This window comes from Haliaeetus albicilla, chromosome 15, assembly GCF_947461875.1.
Source record: "Haliaeetus albicilla chromosome 15, bHalAlb1.1, whole genome shotgun sequence".
NCBI lineage: Eukaryota > Metazoa > Chordata > Aves > Accipitriformes > Accipitridae > Haliaeetus > Haliaeetus albicilla.
In genome coordinates, this window is record NC_091497.1 from 18,079,122 (window position 1) to 18,100,385 (window position 21,264).

Sequence of the window (21,264 nt, forward strand, 5' to 3'; positions counted from 1 at the left end):
GAATGTTTTAGAAAAGGGGGGGGCCCTGCCCCGCCGGCGCGGCTTTAGCCACGGGGTTTGGTGCGCGGCTTTAGCCACGGGGTTTGGTGCGCGGCTGTCGGCCGCCGGGTCCCGCCGCAAGCGCCCGTCCCTCCCGCCGCCGCGACCCGGGGGCGCCCAGCGGCGGCGGTGAGCGGCGGCAGCCGGCCGCGGGAGGGGGCAGCCGGCCGCGGGAGGGGGCAGCCGGCCGCGGGAGGGGGCAGCCGGCCGGGGCGCGGAGCGCGGCAGCCGGCGGAGCGCGTTTCCGTCGCTCGGCAGGCAGAGCCCCGCAGGCGGCGGGCGGGGAGGAGCGGCTCGGCTCCGCTCGGCGAGGTGAGGCGGAGGGGAGCGGGGCCGGGGGGGGGGGGGGGGGCAGAGCGGGGCGACGCCGAGCCGGTCCCGCCGGAGCCGCGGGGCGGGAGGGGGAGCGCGGACACACGACTTCTCGCCCCAGCCGCCGTGCTGCGGGTTTTCTCCCCGGCGCTGCTCTGCCGCCGGCGCCGCCGCCCGTCCGCGTCCGGCGTCAGGCGGCGCGCCGGCCCCGTCCGCGGGCGGCGGGGCGCGGTGTCCCCGCCGCTGACGCCCCGTCGCCTCTCTCCGCGCAGGTCGGCGCTGACGGCGGCGGGCGCCCGGCGGGGGATCGGCCGCGCCGCAGCGCCATGCCCGCCGCCCGGCCGCGGCGGCCGCCCGCCCTCCTCCTCCTGCTGCTGCTGCTGCTGCTGCTGCAGCTCCTCGGCGGCCGCGCCGCCGCCGAGGGCGACGGCTCCCTGCGCCCGCCGGCCCCGGGCAGGCAGAGCCCGCCGGCGGCGGCCGCCGCCTTCCCCCCGACGGCCGGGACCCCCGCGCTGCGGGGCGCCGAGCCCAACGCCTCCCGCCCGGCCGCGCTGCCCAAGGGCGGGATGGGGGCGGCTGGCGGGCGGCCGCGCTCGGCCTCGCCCCCCATGTGCACCGGGCAGACGGAGATCAAGGAGACTTTCAAGTACATCAACACGGTGGTCTCCTGCCTCGTCTTCGTCCTGGGCATCATCGGCAACTCCACGCTGCTGCGGATCATCTACAAGAACAAGTGCATGCGGAACGGCCCCAACATCCTCATCGCCAGCCTGGCCCTGGGCGACCTGCTTCACATCATCATCGACATCCCCATCAACGTCTACAAGGTGAGGGGGAGCCGGCGGCCGGGCTGCGGCGGGCTCTCCGCGGGGCTCCCCGCCGGCCCCCGGCGGGTTCCCGGCACCTCCGCGGCTGCCGGGGGCGGGGGGGGACGCGCCCCGCTTCTGCCCGGGAGACACCCGGGGGCTAGACCTCGTGCCGAAAACCTGCCGGGGGGTGGTGTTCTGGGCAGATGTTGGCCTGGTCGTCCCACGTGGCACCCCCCCACCGTGCCCCGGTCCCAGCCCTTTCAGCGGTCCGGGCTGGGAACGGGGCAGAAGCGTGCGGCCGCAGGCGGCCAGGCTCTGACGGTCACCTGGAAACAGGTGCTGTCCTAGGGACAAGGGAAAGAAATGCAACAGATACATGCGCAGTGGGTTCATGGCTTCCCTCCTTTAGCCCAGGAATGGAGGGGGAGGCACGGAAGACCCTCTCCTGTGGGGCGAGTACCGCTGGGTCCCTCCTGCCCAGCTGGGGCAGGCTTAGTGCTATATTGGGTCCGTACGGTCGCTGGTGGCACAGGGACTTTTTCAGGAGGAGCCAAGCTCATTCAGACTGCCCGATTTGTATTCGTTTTATACATCCAGCGCTTGCGAGGCGTGATGCTCTCCTGAGCTGCGAACCCTTTTCCCCGTCGGCCAGTGTTGCAGCGCGGGCAGCCGAGAGGCAGTGAGCCGTACCTGCTGCTCTTGCACCTTCTTTACTCTGCCCTTTGACGTGATAAGACTTGCCATGGAAGGAGTACAGTCTCTCCCTCCTCTACACAGCTTGCCCTGTCTATTTGCCCTTAGGAATTCGTTGGGCAGTTGAATCCAGCCTCTAGTTACAATCAGCACTCTTGGGAGTGATGCTGGAAATAACAAGGCATCTTCTGAGAGTTTACAGTCTGGGTCCCTGAGCACCCATCAGTTACTGCATAAAGTGAACATGAGAAGCTTTCGTCTATTCCTTTTCCTCACTTCGTATGCGTGTTTGTAAACTCTGGGGTTTGTTACTTTTAGCTGTGGAAAACCACGTTGAAGGGACAGGTTTTGAATTTAGTCTTCTGTATCTGTAGTGATTACTCCCAGAAGCTGCTGAAATGGGAGAATCCTGTATCTTTATCCTTTTAAAGTATGGAAGTATTACAAAGCAAGGAACATCATAACTGTGTTAAATTAATGAGCTGGATAATTTTGATTACACGAGAGTTCTTCAATTTGGAGTATTTTCCATACTATCCATTTATCATAGTTCTTGGGAGAGGCGTGTACTCTCCTGAGTGAGAGTGGAATTCATGAAACAAAATACTTTAAGCTGTTTTGAAAAAAATGTGGTTTTGTAAAAAAAGATACCGTACAAAAATTTTTTCATCTGGTCTTGGAAAAAATCAAAAAGATTAAGTCAATAACAGCTACTCAGTACAAGACTTTACAATCTCAGTGACACTATTTCAAAATTAAATTAATGATAACATGCAATAATATACCGCAGTCCTTATCTTGATTGAATGATCATCAAATAAATCTTTATGAATAGGTTGGAGGAATAAAAGGTCAGATTGCAAACCGATAAATGTTATACCAGCTGCAAGTGCAGGATTTTTATTGTGCTATTGATAATGCTAGGAGCTAAGCAATAGCTCTCAGGTGCTAAATCTCCCACGCTACTACTCACATTAATGAAGAGCCCATAATAAATTTATATTCTCCCTTACAATAGTGAGAGGAATATTTGCTGTTTTAAAACAGGACTTCTGAGTAAATGTAAGTTAAAAAAAAAAAAAACACAACCAAAACAAACCTTAGACATTGTGTTTATTTAATCAAAATTAAGAGTTTGAGTGAGGTTTGAAGTGATGATATCTTTTCATCAACTCTGCATCCCATTTAATTCCACCTGCAGAGCAACAATATGAGGGAGAATACAGCAATGCAATCAAAAGCTGGCTGTAATCACCCAGCAGTATGGGAAAAACAAAGGCTAGCAAAGGCTTGGTTTGTAAATCAAGTATACTTAACAGTTGTAACTTGCAATTTGAAACAATTTAAACTGGATGAAACAGATCTTCAGAATTGCTACCAGATCCTCAGTTAGACAGCTGCGTGAAAAAGAATGTGAGAGAATTTCTTATGTTAATAAAATGCCAGCAGTTTATTCAACAACACTTGTAGTAGGAAGTGTGAAAGTGTCTATGAATGCTTTCCAGACAGACCCATAAGAGAGAACTCAAAATTAGCATTAGGAACAGCATTTTATTAGGTGTTAAAAGTGATAACTGCAAAACATGTGACTGTTTAAGTTAAGTGAATATTTAAGTAGCTGAAAAAATACACAAATGAAAATTTACATCCTTAAATTGAGGGTATCTAAATAAAGAAAAGCAGGTGTTAGCTAGATGGTGAGGCAAATGCAGTCCAATGTGTAGGATGCCAATTAGTCCACTGCACTTGAATAATGATCAATATGTTCAGTAGAAAATTCAAAGTATTGGAATCTATCACACAGTCAGAAAAGTGGGTATGAAATGAGGTCTTGAGGGGCATTCGGTTCCAGCATGCAAAACGTGGAAGACCTTTTCGGTGTTCAGGGTCCTGGTAAACAATCTGGTTTTGGCTGTACCCCCAGAACTACAGGATGGGAAGCAGAGAAAAGTCTGAGACAATCATTCTGCAGTATGTAATGTTGTGGCAGTGTAGATTGCAAAAATGCTACTAGTTGGATGTGAAGGTGGTCCTATGCCTGGTCAACTGCTTCACTAAACAGACTAAGTAAGCATGTCTTTCTTAATTTGAGCCTGCAAACAGCAATTAAAGGTGTGAACATAAGGAGCAGAAGGATAGAGTAGGCGGTCAGTAAGCTTTTTATGTCCTTCTCTGCACTTAATCTTTGGAAGACGAGACAGTGGCAGCTTGTACACCTGACAGCACAGGTCTGCAGTTCTGGAAGGCTTATGCTCAGTTTCCCAAATTGACAAAGTTGGTTAACTTCCACATGTAACAGACCAAAACAACATCAGGATTGGAAATTCCAAACTTACATTAGTTCTGCCTCTCATGCATATTTGTGTAATAAGATAGGACATAGACTTAAAAAAGCCATAATCAAATAATATAGTAACATGCTTCCTCTTCTGATATATAGACATCATCTCTCTCTCTCTCTCATTCTGTAATATTCATTCTCTTCTATTAAATCCGATTTATCATCATGTTCCAATGGATTTTTAACAGGGGGAACAACCTATCCTCTGCATGCTCTTGTGTGAATTCCTAAACTCTATCAATTTGCTATGACACAAATGGCTGAGGCAGAAAATCTACATAGAAATACTGTCACAGGTTCCTTTATCTCAGAGCACAATGGAAGAGTGGAGAAAAAGTTTCCAGGGGAGGAACAAAAATTGGTCTTTATCCAAGCCAATGATCAAAGGCCAAAGTCAGCTTTGTAGGCAACGATCTTTTTTCAGTAATATATTTTAGGATTACATAAAAAATAAAGTTAACATTATATAGCATTATCAAGCACTGGAAATATAAGAAAGACCACATTAGGGACTGCATATCCCATGCAGACGCAAACTGGCCCCTTTGTTAATCCAGCTGTACTCTAAAAAAGGCAGGATTTCCATGGAAATGTCTTTGTGATGACTTTACTAACTCTTGTAATGCAAGTACCTATAGGGCATGCATCATGATAAAGCCACTCTCTTCCTAATTTTCAAAAAAAGTCAAGGTGCTTGTCTTTAGAAAACATTGTTATTATTCCATATTACAACTCTTAGCTGCTGGTCCTTCTGATGTTGCACCATTTTATTGGGAGAAATGCATTATTTCCTTTCTTTCAACATCTGAACCACTTACTTGAGGTCTTGCAAAGTTCATCTCAGAATTTCTTACACAAGGTTGATTGATGTCTGACCACATTTTGCTTAGGAACCCTTTATGGTCAACAAATGCAGGTTATAGGCACTTAAGAAATATCTGAATTGTCCAGTGGAGGAACCTGTCCAGACTCTACAGGCAATGAGGGGTAACTCTGTTCTGTAGTTGCATGGGAACAATCTACTCTGACGTCCAATATATGGGGTAGTGGAAATGTCTGTATGTTGTTGAAAGTACACATACCTAGTTTTCATGATGGATCTCCAAACTGAAGTACGTTAGATGATGTCAGTATAGATTTGTAAATTTAGAGTAGTTTTTTTCATTATGTATACATTTGTTATGTATACATTCACTTAAAAGATGCATGTGACAAATTTCAAAACAAGTTTTCATCTTATTTGGTTTTTTGCTTCTACCCTGTGTTTATGCTTCCCAATCTGACAGCAGCATGGCTTTCTTAATAGTTACTTTTGATGCAGCCCTTTCACTGGGATTGTGAAATTGCAGAAATTTTTTACTTTGACAACACATTATAAGGTTTCTGTCATTTTCAAGATGTCTGTATGATATTACTTAATGAAGTATTTTTTTTTTAAAATGAAGTTTCTAAGCAGAAGTTACTAATAAAGACACAGGAAAAGAAACTAATTGCCTGCCTCATATTAAGAGTTATACTGTTTCTTGGATAAATCAGCAGAACATTCTTAACTAGGAAGCGGGAAATATATTTTCTTGTCTAGAGGGAAGATCCCTGCCCTGTCATCATAATTATTGTTAAATATTAGTAAGTTTTGTAATGTTGTCTGACTTATCCCTGACCATAAGCTTAATTTCCTGGGCAAATTTCCTGTTTGGAAAAATGCTTGCTCCTGCGAAATACTGAAAAAAACTTTATCTGCACGACCTCCCCATCTCAAAAGTATCAGGTGAAAATCTGCCAGTCATTTCACAGATGCATTGAAAAAACGTTGCTTGTGAATTAGGTGTACAGTTGCGTGTCTGATTTCCCATGTAACTCTGCAATTCATAATGGTGAAAATACAGTCCTATCATCTTGTGGACTAGCCTTGCTGTGCACGCACAGCTCGGAGGAAGTATGAATTCCTGCTCTGCGTTTCCGTGTGCATTCGTTGCTTGAGACTAGGACACTGATGTAACTTAAGTGCATGCTTTGCTAACTCTTCGTGCCCGACTGCCGAAAGTCAACAGTAGTGGGTTGGAGCCGTGGCATCAGCCGTCTGGCTGGTGGCCGCAGCAGCTGAGCCATGGAGAGCAGCGCATTGTGTTCGCATGCTGGCGTATTCCAGCAGCAGATTATGAACATCTTTCTGTTCCTACACAACCAAGAGGAAGCAGGACAGGAATTGCAATTCGCAGGTGTGTCTCTGAGTCACAACATCTCTTGGGGCTACTTCCATAGCTGTGCAGCTTTCACATCAGTTTAGGCTCAGATCTCTGCCTGGTCTGGGAAAGTGTTGGCTAGGAGTGCATCAGATGTATTGGTTCTTTTAAATATTATTTATTTCACTTCGTTCTTCACTGTGTTCCCTTTCCTTTCATTCTGTTTAATTTCATGTTCCACATATTTCTGTGGCTTAGCAGTTAAAACTTTGCCCATGTAAAATAAGTGACTGTAAAACATTGGAAAAGGTCACTCAGAATACAGCCGGTGGTAGACTTCCGTTGGCAATTTACTGCTGAAAACGCAACATTATTTTTCTCTTCGCTGCCACTTGGCAGTATCTCATGACTCCAAGTAATTTACCATTTGTAAAATGGCACTCTTTGTACAGATACCCTATTATGAATCATAAGAAAATCTCTTACCCATACAAAATGGCATTAGACTACATTTATACTTCACTAAGAATAATCATTTCTCTTGTCCACAAATATGATGCTCTTGAATACTTTACAGAGGATTTTCACTGTACTTTAAGGCAGTGTTTTGAGGAGATGGCAATACAGAGGACAAACAGAAACAAAAAGCATAGTTCAGCTATTAAAACATTCTACTTTTTACCTTTTACTTTCTTAATGTTTTCAAGCTTTTGCCACAAAGCGTATCATTAACCACTTGCAATACCATGATGGAGAAACTTATGACTCATGCATTAAAATGCTCAAATTTCACAATACATCGGCTGCAAGAGATAAAGAACATGTTTTTCCAATCCAATGCAGACAGCTGTGTGTCCATTCTGCCCCTGATTTAAGCTGGCTGAATGCAAGTATAATATTTTGACGTTGTGCTAAACCCAAGCTCATGCACCCTTTCTCTCAGTAGACTGCATTCGCTCCTGTGCAGCCCCATTATAATCCAACCATATGGCTCCCAAACTGGAGCTGGCTCAAATCCAGTCAGCGTGGAGCACAGGTGTGACTGTCTGCACCTGAGAGATAAGCATTAGTTCAGGGAAATCTCCGATGTGTGGCTGAGCAGTTGTGATTTTAGGGAAGTGAGACAGGGAGTGTCTTGCACGTACACCAGCTAGTTGTAGCTGAAAGTCTTCAGCAGAATCTTCCAACAGAAGTTTGATCAAAGTTCTGAACTGAGTTCAACAAAGAACATAATATTTTAAATTTGAAGTGCTTTTCTAATGAGTCATCTCTGGTTTAATATATACACACGTACTATATACAATAGATACTATAAACAAGAATACAGTGTACTTACTACCCAGTCCTTGATTTCTATAGCAACTAGGTGTGGTAGGCTGGAGGTTCAATGCCTGATTGATATAAATTAAATCAGCCCAGGTGTCATTTGGTTTTGTAGAGTGTACATTTAGAACACCTCTAATTATTCACACTGCAATACTTAACTTCCTTCATGTTAAAAAAAGTGATACTTATATCAGGGCTTTTCAGAAACTGTCTTGGACCATGTAATTGTTTAGCCGTACATGCACATGTATGTGTGCTTAAGGACTTTGCTGAACCAAGCCAACGTGAGCAGGCAGCTCTGTGGCTATCTACAATCATTTTGGTCCCCAGCAGAATCTATACAATATGATGATCTATTTCTTCTTTTCCTACATTCCTGTTAAATAAGATGTCTGAGGAGACCTGAGCTCAGGGAAAGATTTTGCAGTCTCTTTTGAGCAGTTATCGTTCTTCTTTCCCCTCCTTTTCCATTTTGTAGCCCTCTATCTGCAACAGATCCAAAAGGCCTCATTTAAAGAAAGTTAAGAAAAACAGAGATGGACTTAGATAATGTAACTAATTACAGAAACTCAGAAAGTTTACTTTTGTGTGTAACAATTGCGAGTATTTCTTGGCATAACCTCGGTTCTGGAGAGTCTTGTTTTTATGAGGAACTGGAAGATTTGGCTGCTGCTGTGGTGTAGTTGAGCCATTAGAGTAGCTCACATCAAAGATTAAATGTTTCAGTTTCTAAACTGAAGCTACAGGTGAACAGTTCATGGCATCAGCTGTGAGGAAGGCGCTCTCTGTGTCCAGTAAGTCTTGTCCCCTAAATCAGCTAAAATGTACCGCTGGGGATGTGACAGAAGATATCCATTAAAGTCTACGACCCAAAGTGCAATTGAACCAACCTAAAATTCATTGTGCTGTTTTCTTTATTCCGTAGCACTTATAGGTATGCTGAATGTGCTGATAGTCCTTTAGATATTGTAATACAGAATAATTGGAAAACTGGTCAATAAAGATCTTCAGTGTGGGATTTATCTGATCTGTCTTTACCTGCTGCTAACCATTTAGTTCAAACTAGCTGTTTTGGCTCCCTGAGTGTCCAGTGGATCCCTCCTTTCGTTATCAGATGGTCAGCTGAAAACTGTGGGATAAATTGTTCTCCAGTGTTGCCTGACTTCTCAGCTGAGGGAGCCTAGACACCAAGCTTCAAATAAACCCCACCCCAGATGTGCAGTTGTTGGCTTTGTCCCTGTTCTGATCAGCCTCAAGTAATTTTCTGTATTTCTAGTAAATAGGGAGTTACTTGGAACATGTAAGAAAAGCAATGAACACTCAAGACAGCCAATACAAAGATGGAGGAAGTCCCCACCTGCTCAGTTATTTTTCTCCCTAAACACTGGGGTGGTGAAGTTAGAAGCAAAATGAGTGGAGTTTGCAGGGCTTGAGAAGTCACGAATAAGCCATTGTGCATATCCTTGCCCAGCCAGGGAGTGACTGTGACGCTACTGCCTAGTTTTTAGGATACACACCTTGCAGACTCCCTTGTGAAAAGGTTCTTCTTGACTAAGTTTTACATGGTGGAAAAGAAAAACAATCAAGACAGAAGTCCATGTTGCAGCTTTTTTAAAGATGGTTCATTTCTAATTGTTGTTTTCTTTTCACAGCTGCTTGCAGAGGACTGGCCCTTCGGTGTCGAAATGTGCAAATTAGTACCCTTCATTCAAAAGGCATCAGTGGGCATCACAGTGCTGAGTTTATGTGCCCTCAGTATAGATAGGTGAGACCCATTTTTTCATCAAACTCTATGATTTCTTTTCTCACCTTTCCACTCAGCTGATATAATTCTAATAAGCTGAGCTTAAGCTAGTTAAACCAGGTGGGGTTTTTTATATTTTTAATTTGCAAAGGTGTGCTGTTGCTTCAGGTACCGAGCAGTTGCTTCTTGGAGTCGCATTAAAGGAATTGGAGTGCCAAAGTGGACTGCTGTTGAAATTGTACTGATCTGGGTTATATCGGTGATATTGGCTGTTCCAGAAGCTATTGCATTTGACATGATTACAATGGAGTACAGAGGAAAGGATCTTAGAATCTGCCTGCTTCACCCCACACAGAAAACATCCTTTATGATGGTAAGATGCTGATGTTTATAAAATCACAGCTCTCGGGAACAGTTCTTGGATCTTCTCAGTGTCATGTGGATGGTAATGGGCACAAGTGTATGTGAAATGTAGGTGAATATAATGTTCACATGAAACGCTGACAAATTTCTGAAGTATATCGGTTAAAGAAGAGCATCCAGAAACTTTTGTCTTTTTGTGGGCTTTGGGCATATTACTTTCTTGTCCTGTTTTCTCATCTGTAATGTACACCTTACAGAGATACTTTTCAGGACAGACTGACCAATTAGTTATAGCATACTTTCCAAAATGCTCCACATTCAACTCCTAACAATGTTTTTGCTTTTGTTTTCCTTCTAGTTTTACAAGCAAGCTAAAGACTGGTGGCTGTTTAGCTTTTACTTCTGCTTGCCACTGGCTATCACAGCATTTTTCTATACTCTCATGACCTGTGAGATGTTACGAAAGAAAAGTGGGATGCAGATTGCTTTAAATGACCACTTAAAACAGGTAAAAATTTATCCCTGACAACTCTGCTGACTGTAGAGAGGATGACAATAATACCTTTACTGACTTTACTGCTACATCATTATTCCACTCTTGTATGACAGCTTCACGGTTACTACTAAGGAGAAGTTTCCTAACACTGGTGCTGCTAAACTCATATATATACATGCCAGAACCCTCAGAAACTTAAGATTTTTAACTGACAATCACAAAACTGTTTTCTTATTGTTTGGTGTTAATCCTTCAAGTTTTATAGTTTTTATTTCATCTTTACAATCATAAGATGTATTTTGTAATGAAAACTGAGGTCGTGCTGTAAAATTATTAATTATTTTGAATCAATTTTGTACAGAACTGTAGCAAGGTTAGCAGTATATGTTAGCAGAACAAAACACATTCCAAAATACATGCCAAGTTAGTAGTGCACCAGAAACGAACATCATATTTCACTAGAATTAAACTACATTTGTACTATAAAGTATATTTGTGGTCCTTTCCTCTTACCTCAATAAAGATGTAATTGAAATCTCTTGGCGCATTTAAAATAAGACCCGAGATCAAAGCACAAGAAAATGCAATTGAAAACAAGCTGGTATTTGAAAGTGATTGGGGAGATGAATATCGTAGAATCATAGAATGGTTTGGGTTGGAAGGGACCTTTAAAGGCCATCTAGTCCAACCCTCCTGCAACGAGCAGGGTCATCTTCAACTAGATCAGGTTGCTCAGAGCCCCGTCCAACCTGACCTTGAATGTTTCCAGGGATGGGGCATCTACCCCCTCTCTGGGCAACCTGTGCCAGTGGCTCACCACCCTCATTGTAAAAAATTCTGCCTTATGTCTAGTCTGACTCTACCCTCTTTTCATTTAAAACCATTACCCCTTGTCCTATCACTACAGATGCTGCTAAAAAGTCTGTCTTCATCTTTCTTATAAGCCCCCTTTAAGTACTGAAAGGCTGCAATAAGGTCTCCCCAGAGCATTCTCCAGGCTGAACAACCCCAACTCTCTCAGCCTTTCCACATAGGAGAGGTGTTCCATCTCTCTGATCATTTTGTGGCCGCCCTCTGGACCTGCTTTAGCAGGTCCATGTCCTTCTTGTACTGGGGACCCCAGAGCTGAACGCAGTACTCCAGGTGGGGTCTTACAAGGGGGGAGCAGAGGGGGAGAATCCCCTCCCTCAACCTGCTGGCCACACTGCTTTTGATGCAGCCCAGGATATGGCTGGCTTTCTGGGCTGCAAGTGCCCATGACATTGCCGGCTCATGTCCAGCTTTTCATCCACAAATATATTAATTTAAACAATTGCTTTCATGTCCTTGATTTTTCATATTTCATATTATTACTCATACTTTTTAAAATTAGAGATACAGAGAATCAGTGCAAGACATGTAAAACAGTAGAAAAGATTAAGTACATATTCCAAGAAAATAAGGTATTCTGATGTTCCCCTAACTCTTACTTTGATAGGGGGGTTATTTTGTTTATTAAACACTTGGATATGAGAAGACAACAACAATCAGGAGAGAGACAGAAACTATAAAACCGTTCTGTCCAATTTTCTTTTTCAGAGACGTGAGGTGGCCAAAACCGTGTTCTGTCTGGTACTTGTTTTTGCCTTGTGTTGGCTCCCACTTCACTTAAGCAGAATATTGAAGCTCACTATTTATGATCAGAAGGACCCCAACAGATGCGAACTTTTAAGGTAAGACTGTAAAAATAAAATACCTGCATGCTGCTGACGTTCTCCACAAGCGTTGTATTTCCTAATGAATTAGCTTATTTTGTGTGTCTGAAGTTTTCCCTGCTCCTTCGTCCAGGACACTCTGGTTTCACTCCAGTAGCAGAGTCAGGAAATCATGAGGAATCCCACGAACACAGACTTCCCATGGACACAGGCTTCTGTCCTGTTTGCCTGTCTTCTGATCCCTTTTGGGACTGTCCTGCTGTCTTGTGGTGTTATGTGGGTGGAGGGGGGATTTCTGTCCCTGTTTTCCCTTTCAACAGAATAGCTAGGATTAAATCTGTGAGGAAACACTTGTGAATGTCTCCTCCCACAAGTTAAGGTGGTTGAATCTTCTGAAATTACTTTCATGAGAATTGTCTACTGATTCAAACTTTATTATTGATGACAGTTGTTATCTGCATGAGTTAATCCTGTTGATATAAGTCCCTTTACTATTACGTTTAATAGTTAGTCTTGGTTGAGTGAAGCTGAGTCTAATTTTCATAGTTGTAAACCTCTACTAAGCCTTTTCACAGAAAATGAGAAGTGTCTTACCTACTTTAATTTCCACACAGCTTTTTTCTTGTGATGGACTACATTGGTATTAACATGGCTTCACTGAATTCCTGCATCAATCCGATAGCTCTGTATTTGGTGAGCAAAAGATTCCAAAACTGCTTTAAGGTAAGAGGCTGCGGAGAGCTGCTCCTCTGATTAAAAGATGATGTCAGGGGTAAAATTCATTCCATAACATGCACAAAGTGTTTTAAATGGTCATTAAATTTTATTTTCAATTTTAACTGGGTTGTGGTAGGTGTTCTCTCCCTCTCCTGCTGAAGCTACATAGAAAGGAATTAAGGATTTGTAGGGACAAAAAGAGAAACCAAAAGAGAGAAGCGTGCAGTAAAGCCTCTCGGCACCATGCTAATCAGTGCTACATCACTTCCTGACGGGAGCTGGCACCCAGCCACTTCGAGAGCACTGACGAAGCAGACTCGGACCGCGCTGCGGAGATTCACGTAGCCATATCCTCTGCAACCCAACGGGGAGGGCGCTGACCCTGGGTTCCCCCCATCCTGACTGAGCGCATACATCAGTAGGCAGTTGTGTAAGGCAGAGGGTGCAGGTATCCACTCGTCCCGTTCCAATGCCAACATTTTATGAGACGGACCTGTTCGTAGTTTTGCCATGGTTTGAGTGAATAGTCCTGGGCAGTAATTCTCCATGCAGGATTTGAAGCTCTGGATTGCATGTGGATGGCAGCCCCTCCATTGTTCAGCCTTCATGTCTGCTCAGAGAAATGTCCAGATTTGGTCCGTAGAGCTTTTTTTGTGACCCCTTACTGTCTTCAGACACTGTATCAGGGTTCTTACATTGACTGCTGCAAATTCTTTGATTTTTCTTTTGTTGCCAAGCATTTAACCATTGGCCACTGCTAGGCTTATTCCCTGGCTGTGCAAATTCCTTACTGGATATGTCTTTCCATCAGAAGGCAGGCTGCTCTACATCTAGTATTGTTGGGGTATTTCCCTCATAATGCAATAGCACATGTTACAGATGCTTTAGTGTTGGTCTTGTCTTCCCTGTTTTCATTACTGGGTCCCTGAAAAAGTCACTGGAGCTGAGAGCACCTAAGAGATCTGTAGCATCCTGAGCGTGGTAACAAGTAGGTGTTCAGGATCCCAGATGGACTTCCAGGACTCAAAGGCCAGTCAGTAGCATCAGCAAAAAGTCTGCAGTACATCTGGTAAATGTTTGAACTGTATGTAGGTTTTCACCGTTCTCTTTTTTTCCCCCCTCAACTACATAGCCACATCTTGCTTAGAAAGTATAGATTACTGTGCATACATTTTTTTCCAAGAAAGATTATCAGACAAAGGACAACAAGGACAACAATTTTATTTTCAGGTGCATTTAGAATTGCACACCAGACTCAAAGAGGTATATGTGTGGCCATTATTATATATAACTCAATATAACTCTTCCTGCCCTCCAGCACTCAGGTTGGTTGCTAATGGGGCATCCCAGATGTTAGTGGCCGTTTGAGCAAAGCAGAGCTTAACTTTGTTTCTTTGCTTATGCTGTAATGCCAAAATCATAGCTTACACACTTGACGTTTCTTACTGTACTGCTGAAGAAGGGCAGTGTTTCAGTGCATTTTGCCACGTGTGCAAAACAAAATGATGTAAAATGCTTATTCCTTTTTTTTTAACAGTCATGCTTATGTTGCTGGTGCCAATCCAAAGATCTGTTGTCCCTGGAGGAAAGGCAGTCCTGTTTAAAGTTCAAAGCTAATGATCATGGATATGATAATTTCCGCTCCAGTAACAAGTACAGCTCTTCATAAAACAAGCATAAAAGGTATATTCTCTTACATTAATGCTGGTGCCTTTTTAAGTAAAAGTGGCAATTACTTTTAATGAGATGGTAATGTTTAGAAAAGTCTAGGTTTGTGTTTGCACAAAAAAAGAACAACAAAAAAAATAATTGCCCCAAAACTGTGTCATGTTCAAAATCATGGACATTTATAAAATTGTCACTTGTGGAACATGAAGAAAAGTGTAGAAAGAACAAGTCATTGTTAGCACTTGAATACTTCTGAATCAGCACTTCCAACTGATCCCCACTTCCTGTACATTAAAAGATCATTTGTATTCACTATAACAGTTGTAGGAACTGAAGTCACAGTAATTACTAAGCAGTATAATATAACGTTAATTGGATCAAAGGCATTATTATGTATAACTCAATATATTAACTTTTATCAAGCAGATTAACCACCATCACTATTGTGGTTTTTTTTAAATAAAACATGAAATACTTTGTAATAGAAGTTCAAATGTAAAAAAGTAGCATTTTTATCAGGATTATAATAGAGGTAGCTAATGAAAATATTAAAGGATGCAGTCAAGTCAAAAGTGCATTTCACTCTGATGATTGTTTTTACCTGTTATTGTTAGAAGGAACGTCCCAAGGCCTCTATAAATACCATTTTGTAACCACTTTGTGTGTTCAATGCATTTGGCAGCACTTTGGGCATGGTCCATTTCACTGTTTCCATGTTATTCGTGTTTAATGACAGCGGAGGAGAGAAGAACACACCAAAAGCAAAAATTAATACTACTAGAACCATACAAATGATGGATAGTATTGGAAACCAGCTATTTTTATATGAAAACAAATTGATTGTATCCCACATAAACAGTGAGCATTCAAGAGCCTGACGGTTCTTTACTCAAGATACTTTTGCAACAATTTACAACTGGTTTTGCAATCCTAATACTGTCTTGGGGCAAAATCCTTTAGAACTAGCAGGTAGAAAAAATGTAACCAAGGAAAACAGAGGGAGAATTTGAACTTCTATTTTCTTTTAGATTTAAATCTTCGTAAAGAAAATTAATTCACAAACTGTACTTCTAGAGAACAGTACTATGTAGCACACTTGTCTTCCTACTGTTTTAAAATATGTTCTACTTCTGTAGTTCCATATTTATGGGCTTAAGAAGATGTGTGATTAGTTTCTGCTTCTGTAAATAGTTTAGTGAAGCATAATTAATTATAAAGAATAAAAATATGGGCAGGACCCTGTGAGAAAACAGAAAGATAAAGATGCCTGTAGTAAACATGATGTGTGTTGCCAGGAGCAGTGCACGTTTTGTACATACATGACAGGTCATTCTTTGGCTTTTCATTTCTTATTAATTTGTTACAGATGTCCCCAAAGACTTATTAACATAATTTGTGCACTAAGGCATGGGTTTTTCAAGAAAAAATGTCATATAACATGCTTTTATAAAAGAAGTTTTCAATAGGCATGGTATTTTATTATAATAAAAATATTTATCAAAACTCAGGAATTTTTTTTTTTTTTAATTTCCAAATTTTACATGTAAGGATTTTTACCTTTTTTCCCAGTCTTGAATAACATCAAATTTTTGAGTAAAGTGCCTTAAATATGCTCAGGATGAAAACAGTTTTCATTAAAACGTTCAGCTGATGTTACCTTAGATGAGTTTCATCTCATCCGACTTTAGGTAGCTACAGCTACCTTGCAGACAGCTAAAAACAGGAGAGGTGAACCCCATTCCTGGTGTTGCCCCATCAAAAGCTAGTAAACGTATGCTTGTATAAGCAAGCTGAGGACCTATGCACATGCATTTGAGCATGGGCACGTGTGTGTTTGTGTGTGTCGGTATGTGTGCAAGCGTGTATGTTGTCTACCATTAGGTTGCTGTTACCATCTTTCTGCAGCACATGCACCCAGCTGCTATAATGCTGAACTTTTATAAATACAAATATATTTAAAGTGTTGTTCTTTACATTTTTACCTTAACTTTCATGGTAACTTTCTCACGGTAAGCCGTGAATATCACTTCACTCTGCCTGCACCTGTTTCTGTGAAATGCATTTCATCTGTTAAGGATGGATAATCAGTTAAATCCTAAGTTTGATACTGATCAGTGTTATTTTCATCAAGTTATATCGTTACAATATTGTACATGTATATTATTGTTATTTTTATTTAAAATATAGCTATGGTATTGGCAAATGTGTAACATATTTTTCATTTTTTCCTGGACTAATTCTTTGTTGAGTCCTGCTAAATCAGACATTTAGGTTTTGCAAATAAAGACCATATATACTGCCCACTTTTTGGAGTTAATATATACATATTAGTACACTTCTTGTCTTTTTTTCAGTATTTTTCAAAGCAGTATTTTTACTGAAGCTCTCATTTCCCATAATAAAAATTTTCAAAACTTCTGCTCTCATTCGGTTAAAAGAATACACAGGAGAGCTCCAGTGCATCTGTGTTCTAGCTAAGATTAAATCTCTTAATAGTGAAGACAGGCATTTTCAAAAGTCCTCAGTAGAAGGTCTATTCCTCCATCCACTGAAATCGATGAAGGTTTAACCATTCAATTCAGTTGGAGCAGAATTAGGGCACAACAACAGCTCTTTAAAAAACCTAGCTGACATTTGCTACCTTGAATAAAAAAAAAGCTAAAAGCTAAATACTCTTTTTTTTTTTCTTTCTTTTTGACAAAGGAGTTGTTTAGAAAAGTTAGGAAAAGAGGGTTAAATCCACTCGTGGGGTAAAATAGACAGTCTAAGGCACTCTCAGCCTCAAACAGGGGGTCACAGGTAGCAGAACAACTGCAGAGAGGCACATGCATCTTTATAGGAATTCAATGTGCTTGCCCAGAGTGGTGTGACAAGAGTAAGTCATCTTTCCCAATGGCCTGAAGACTTGACACAGAATGGCTTCGGATGAAAAAATAAACTTGTAAGAAACTACATCACATCTCTGTGTTTTGGCCTTCAGGTAGTAGCTAGATTTTACTTCCCCAGCTGCTCTGAATTCTGCCTGCACACAGCTCTCTCGGAGTTAAGAGAGGGCATTTCAGACTGGGTGGACTGAACTGATACACTGGTACTACACCTCAGAGAACTGAATGCAAAATTTGATGGTTATGGAGCATCTGCTGTGAACCGTGCCATTTCACTGTCCAAAACAGCTCTTAACACACAGTTGGCTTAGCAAGAGAATGTTGTATGTACTGAAATAATGTTTAAAGGATTTTTTTTTTAATTGTTCTGTATAGCTGTGTAAAATAGTTCTATATTCCAGTTTCTGTGGTCACTTAAAATAGCAACTTCTGTGGTTCAGACAGTGTAAACATACTAAATTACCAATAAAATATTTGTAATTTTGATTAATTACAAAAAGATGTCTGACCTTTTTTTCTTCTAGGGGGTCCCATTTAATTGTTAAACAGTGACAGTGATGTAAGAAAGAAATAAGCAATTCAGAACTAAAAATCAAAGCTTTTGAGTGTGTTAGTGTTATATAGCTGAAAACTGGAGAGAGTTCAGACTTGCATACGCGCTGCAAAATTGCCTGATGTTTGCTGGAACAATCAGTCATGCCTATCTTTGCTCTGTTTGTTTTTGCTCAAAACGTCAGTTGCAATCTCTTCTCTCCACACCCATATATAGTCACAAATCCTCCTGTGTTAGGGACATCACAAATAAAAGGCATGAAACTTCCAGTTCATTAGTTTAGAAGTGCATGCACTCAGTGTTGGAATATGCCTCATGAAAACTATCATCCCTATGTATACTGACAGTGTAATTTTGTGCATATTTCAATTTACTTTTTTAAAAGCAGTGGAAAACAGTATCAGACTAAATATGCTGTAGCTGGTCAAATATATAACTTTATATGCTTGCACTATCTGTACATCGCAAAATGTGTTTGCTGCTACTGCTATTTTATTCCAAATAGTTAGGTTTCCTTCCGCTTAGTTGGTGGCCTGCTGCATCCATATAGATTTGTCTTTTTTTCATGGTCCCAGGACCTTTAGCACATAGTTTCAAGTTTCCTATGCCTGGAACAGAGGTACCTGTAGATATGAGATCCGTTGTAAGTAAATATTCTCCTCAATATCTCTCATGGCCTCTTCACTTCCTTTCCCTTCATCTTTGGTCCTCAGTAATGCTATGGTCTTGAAGTCTTCACCAACAACTCATTACAAAGAAGCAGTTTTTGCATATTTCTTTTGAGATCCTACAGCTTTCTACAGGTAGGCCATAGTCTTCACAGCCCAGCTAACTTACTCCCTTGCCACAGTTCACTTTTCTAACTATTGGTCTCGTCTACAGCTTTATCTGCTGCAGTCTTGGCTCTTTCATTTAGAGGATTAACTGCAGCTTGTCAGTTTTCTAAACACACTAGAATTTACATAGCAATGTGGATATACATGTAGCTTACATTCTTCAAGCACTGACTTCACTCTAACCACTCTTGAGGAGGGTAGATTTGGCACGCTGGTGTTGGTGGAGCAGGATGGTCCAACTGGCAACCTGTGGCTGGGTCTGGTCCATAGAGTGGTTCACTTTTTACTGCACCTTCCCTGCAGCCTGCTCCTCAGAGCATTGTGTGCTTGTAGTCTGCTCAGGAAGGCCCAAGAGTTCTCCGTGTACGTGCTGTGCACTTCTATTCAAATTTCTAATCCAAGTTGCTGAACAGGTGTCCACATCAGAAGATCAAGGGAGACAAAAGGACTCAAAATTAGTCTTCTGTATTCTGCTGGTCATCTTTCTTCTTCTCAGTCAGCAGTGGTAAGATTACTGTATCACATAGCAACAGCAGCCACATGACTTACTGGCTTGCAATTGCTAGCTTAAAAGTGCTGTCATTAAATAAAACCCTGGCATCTATCTGGTCTTGTCAGCCTTTCTAAGTACTCTCATTTACCTGTGAAGGAGGTCCCAAAGCTTACCCTCACCACTGAAAAGGCACACGCCATACCCCCCCCAGTCCTCTTTCCTTCTCTTGAAAAAGAAAACTCACTTAGAAAGAAAATTCTACTATAATTAAAAGTAAAGCCTTCAGAAATTGATATTTTACCTTAGTAATCAGTATCCTAAACCTCCATGAAATCTCCGTGACAAGCCAAAGAGGTCCTGATTGTGGGAGGTAGTATCTAGAAGTAATTTTACTGTGGTGATGTGGTAACTAGTTAGATCATACAGCTCAGCAGGGGGCTTTGTATGCTATGGGATGCGAGACCACACCAAAATTTTCAGAACAGTAATGTGGAAAATACTACATTAATACCTAGATGATGCCTGTCAGTGGATATCTGCAATTATAACTTCAGTGTTGCCATGAAACTTCCCATCCTCTGTAGCCACCCTAGAAAAGTGCCCTGGAAAAAAGTGAGAGTCAAAACCTGGAACCCAGTAAAACTGGAAAGGAAACTCTGGTCAGGAATTAGGGTAACCATACCTTCTTCACAAACCACACTCTCCAAAACTTGCTTCTACTTGTTTTGCTCTTGGGGGAGCAGAATGGGGGGAAGCATTTGTTGCCCTTTTACCTTTTCATGAGATTAATTTCCCAAAGTTTGCATTAGTGGCTTACAAGGCTGGTTACCCTGAAGAAACAGATCAATGGTGAAACCAAGGGAGTCAGACAATGGCTCTCAGTTGAAGGTAACAGGAAAAAGAACAATGACAAATCCCCAGGATGCTCACATCTTCACAAGAAGGACATGTTCAACACACGCCCAGCCTTTGCAGGGGCAGGAGAGAAACATGCCAAGCTAATAAAACCAAAACTGGTGGGTTTGATAAGTTTTAGTTATCGCTGCAAGTGAGATGGCAGGAATCATGCAAAAAGTGGATTATTTTTTTGATGAAACTACACTGGAAAAAGCATTGTAATTGCTAATGGGTGTTCACAGGACCAGACTGGAGCTTGCCAAAGGTATAGGAAGCTTTTCCCTGAAATGCACCTGCAGCAGGTAGCATGTCCTACAGATTTGGCCCTATTGGTCTTCTTAACTTGCTAGCATAGATGTTGTGTTAATTTCTGCTGTATTTAAATACCTGAAACCTGCAGTAGCAAGACTCATACACTTTTGATGCATATTTATATGTATATATAGATATGTATTTATATATTTATACCTCTGTATACACAAAATGTTACATATTATGGAATATAAGTTGTGTGATATACAGGATATTTTTCATTAGTTTTGCCTGAAAAAGTTGTTTCAATAAAATCAAGCATTTTTACAAAGCCACATCAATCTGAACAAAACCTAGCCCACTGTCTTAAAAAAAATCCAACACTTCTAATGTGTTCTATCACTTTGATCTCATATTTTGAATTTTAAGCATTTTTTAATATAGTTTGAAACAATTTTACGTTGGTTCATGCCATGATATGAGTACTGTAAACTACGTATGTCACACATGTAAACTATGAATGCCTGCCTAACTACTGGATTAGTCTATTGCATTTTTAAATTTTGTGTTCATAAGCAATAATAAAGGCCACTGAGCACTGAAAAATATTTTTGTTGTTTTCTGACTTGGATATCAGTTCATAATAATAAAAGTCTGAAATACTGACAAATCATGCACTACTCACACATAATGACAAAATTATGAAATGTAATGAAAATATGTATAAGCATTTATTAAGTGGTATTCATAAACCTGAAGTTCCAAAGAGAAATGGTTATGAAATAATTTTATAATTTCATTACTTTAATAATTGGTGATTTAACTATTTCATAGCTCTGAACTTTGTAACTTTTATGACCAATTTATGATAACAGAAAAGCTCCCCCCCCCCCCCAAAATGTTAGACCTTTATATTTTGATAGGAGATGGAAACAGACTGTGAAATGTGAAATGAACCATGAA

At 41.6% G+C, this 21,264-nt stretch overlaps 1 protein-coding gene across 2 annotated transcripts; it reads left to right on the plus strand.

Annotated features, from left to right (window-relative positions):
- The first annotated feature begins 219 nt into the window (after nucleotides 1-219).
- On the plus strand, nucleotides 220-17,769 carry EDNRB (endothelin receptor type B). Of its 2 annotated transcripts, XM_069802488.1 has the most exons (8): nucleotides 220-351; nucleotides 624-1,178; nucleotides 9,356-9,468; nucleotides 9,616-9,820; nucleotides 10,169-10,318; nucleotides 11,885-12,018; nucleotides 12,615-12,723; nucleotides 14,255-17,769. In XM_069802488.1, the coding sequence occupies exons 2-8, from the start codon at nucleotides 678-680 to the stop codon at nucleotides 14,384-14,386; spliced, it is 1,344 nt and encodes a 447-aa protein (XP_069658589.1). In that variant the 5' UTR covers nucleotides 220-351; nucleotides 624-677; the 3' UTR covers nucleotides 14,387-17,769. The 2 variants fall into 2 exon arrangements, with proteins under 2 accessions (XP_069658589.1, XP_069658590.1); XM_069802489.1 differs by lacking the exon at nucleotides 220-351 and having other exon boundaries at nucleotides 473-1,178.
- The last annotated feature ends 3,495 nt before the right edge of the window (nucleotides 17,770-21,264 follow it).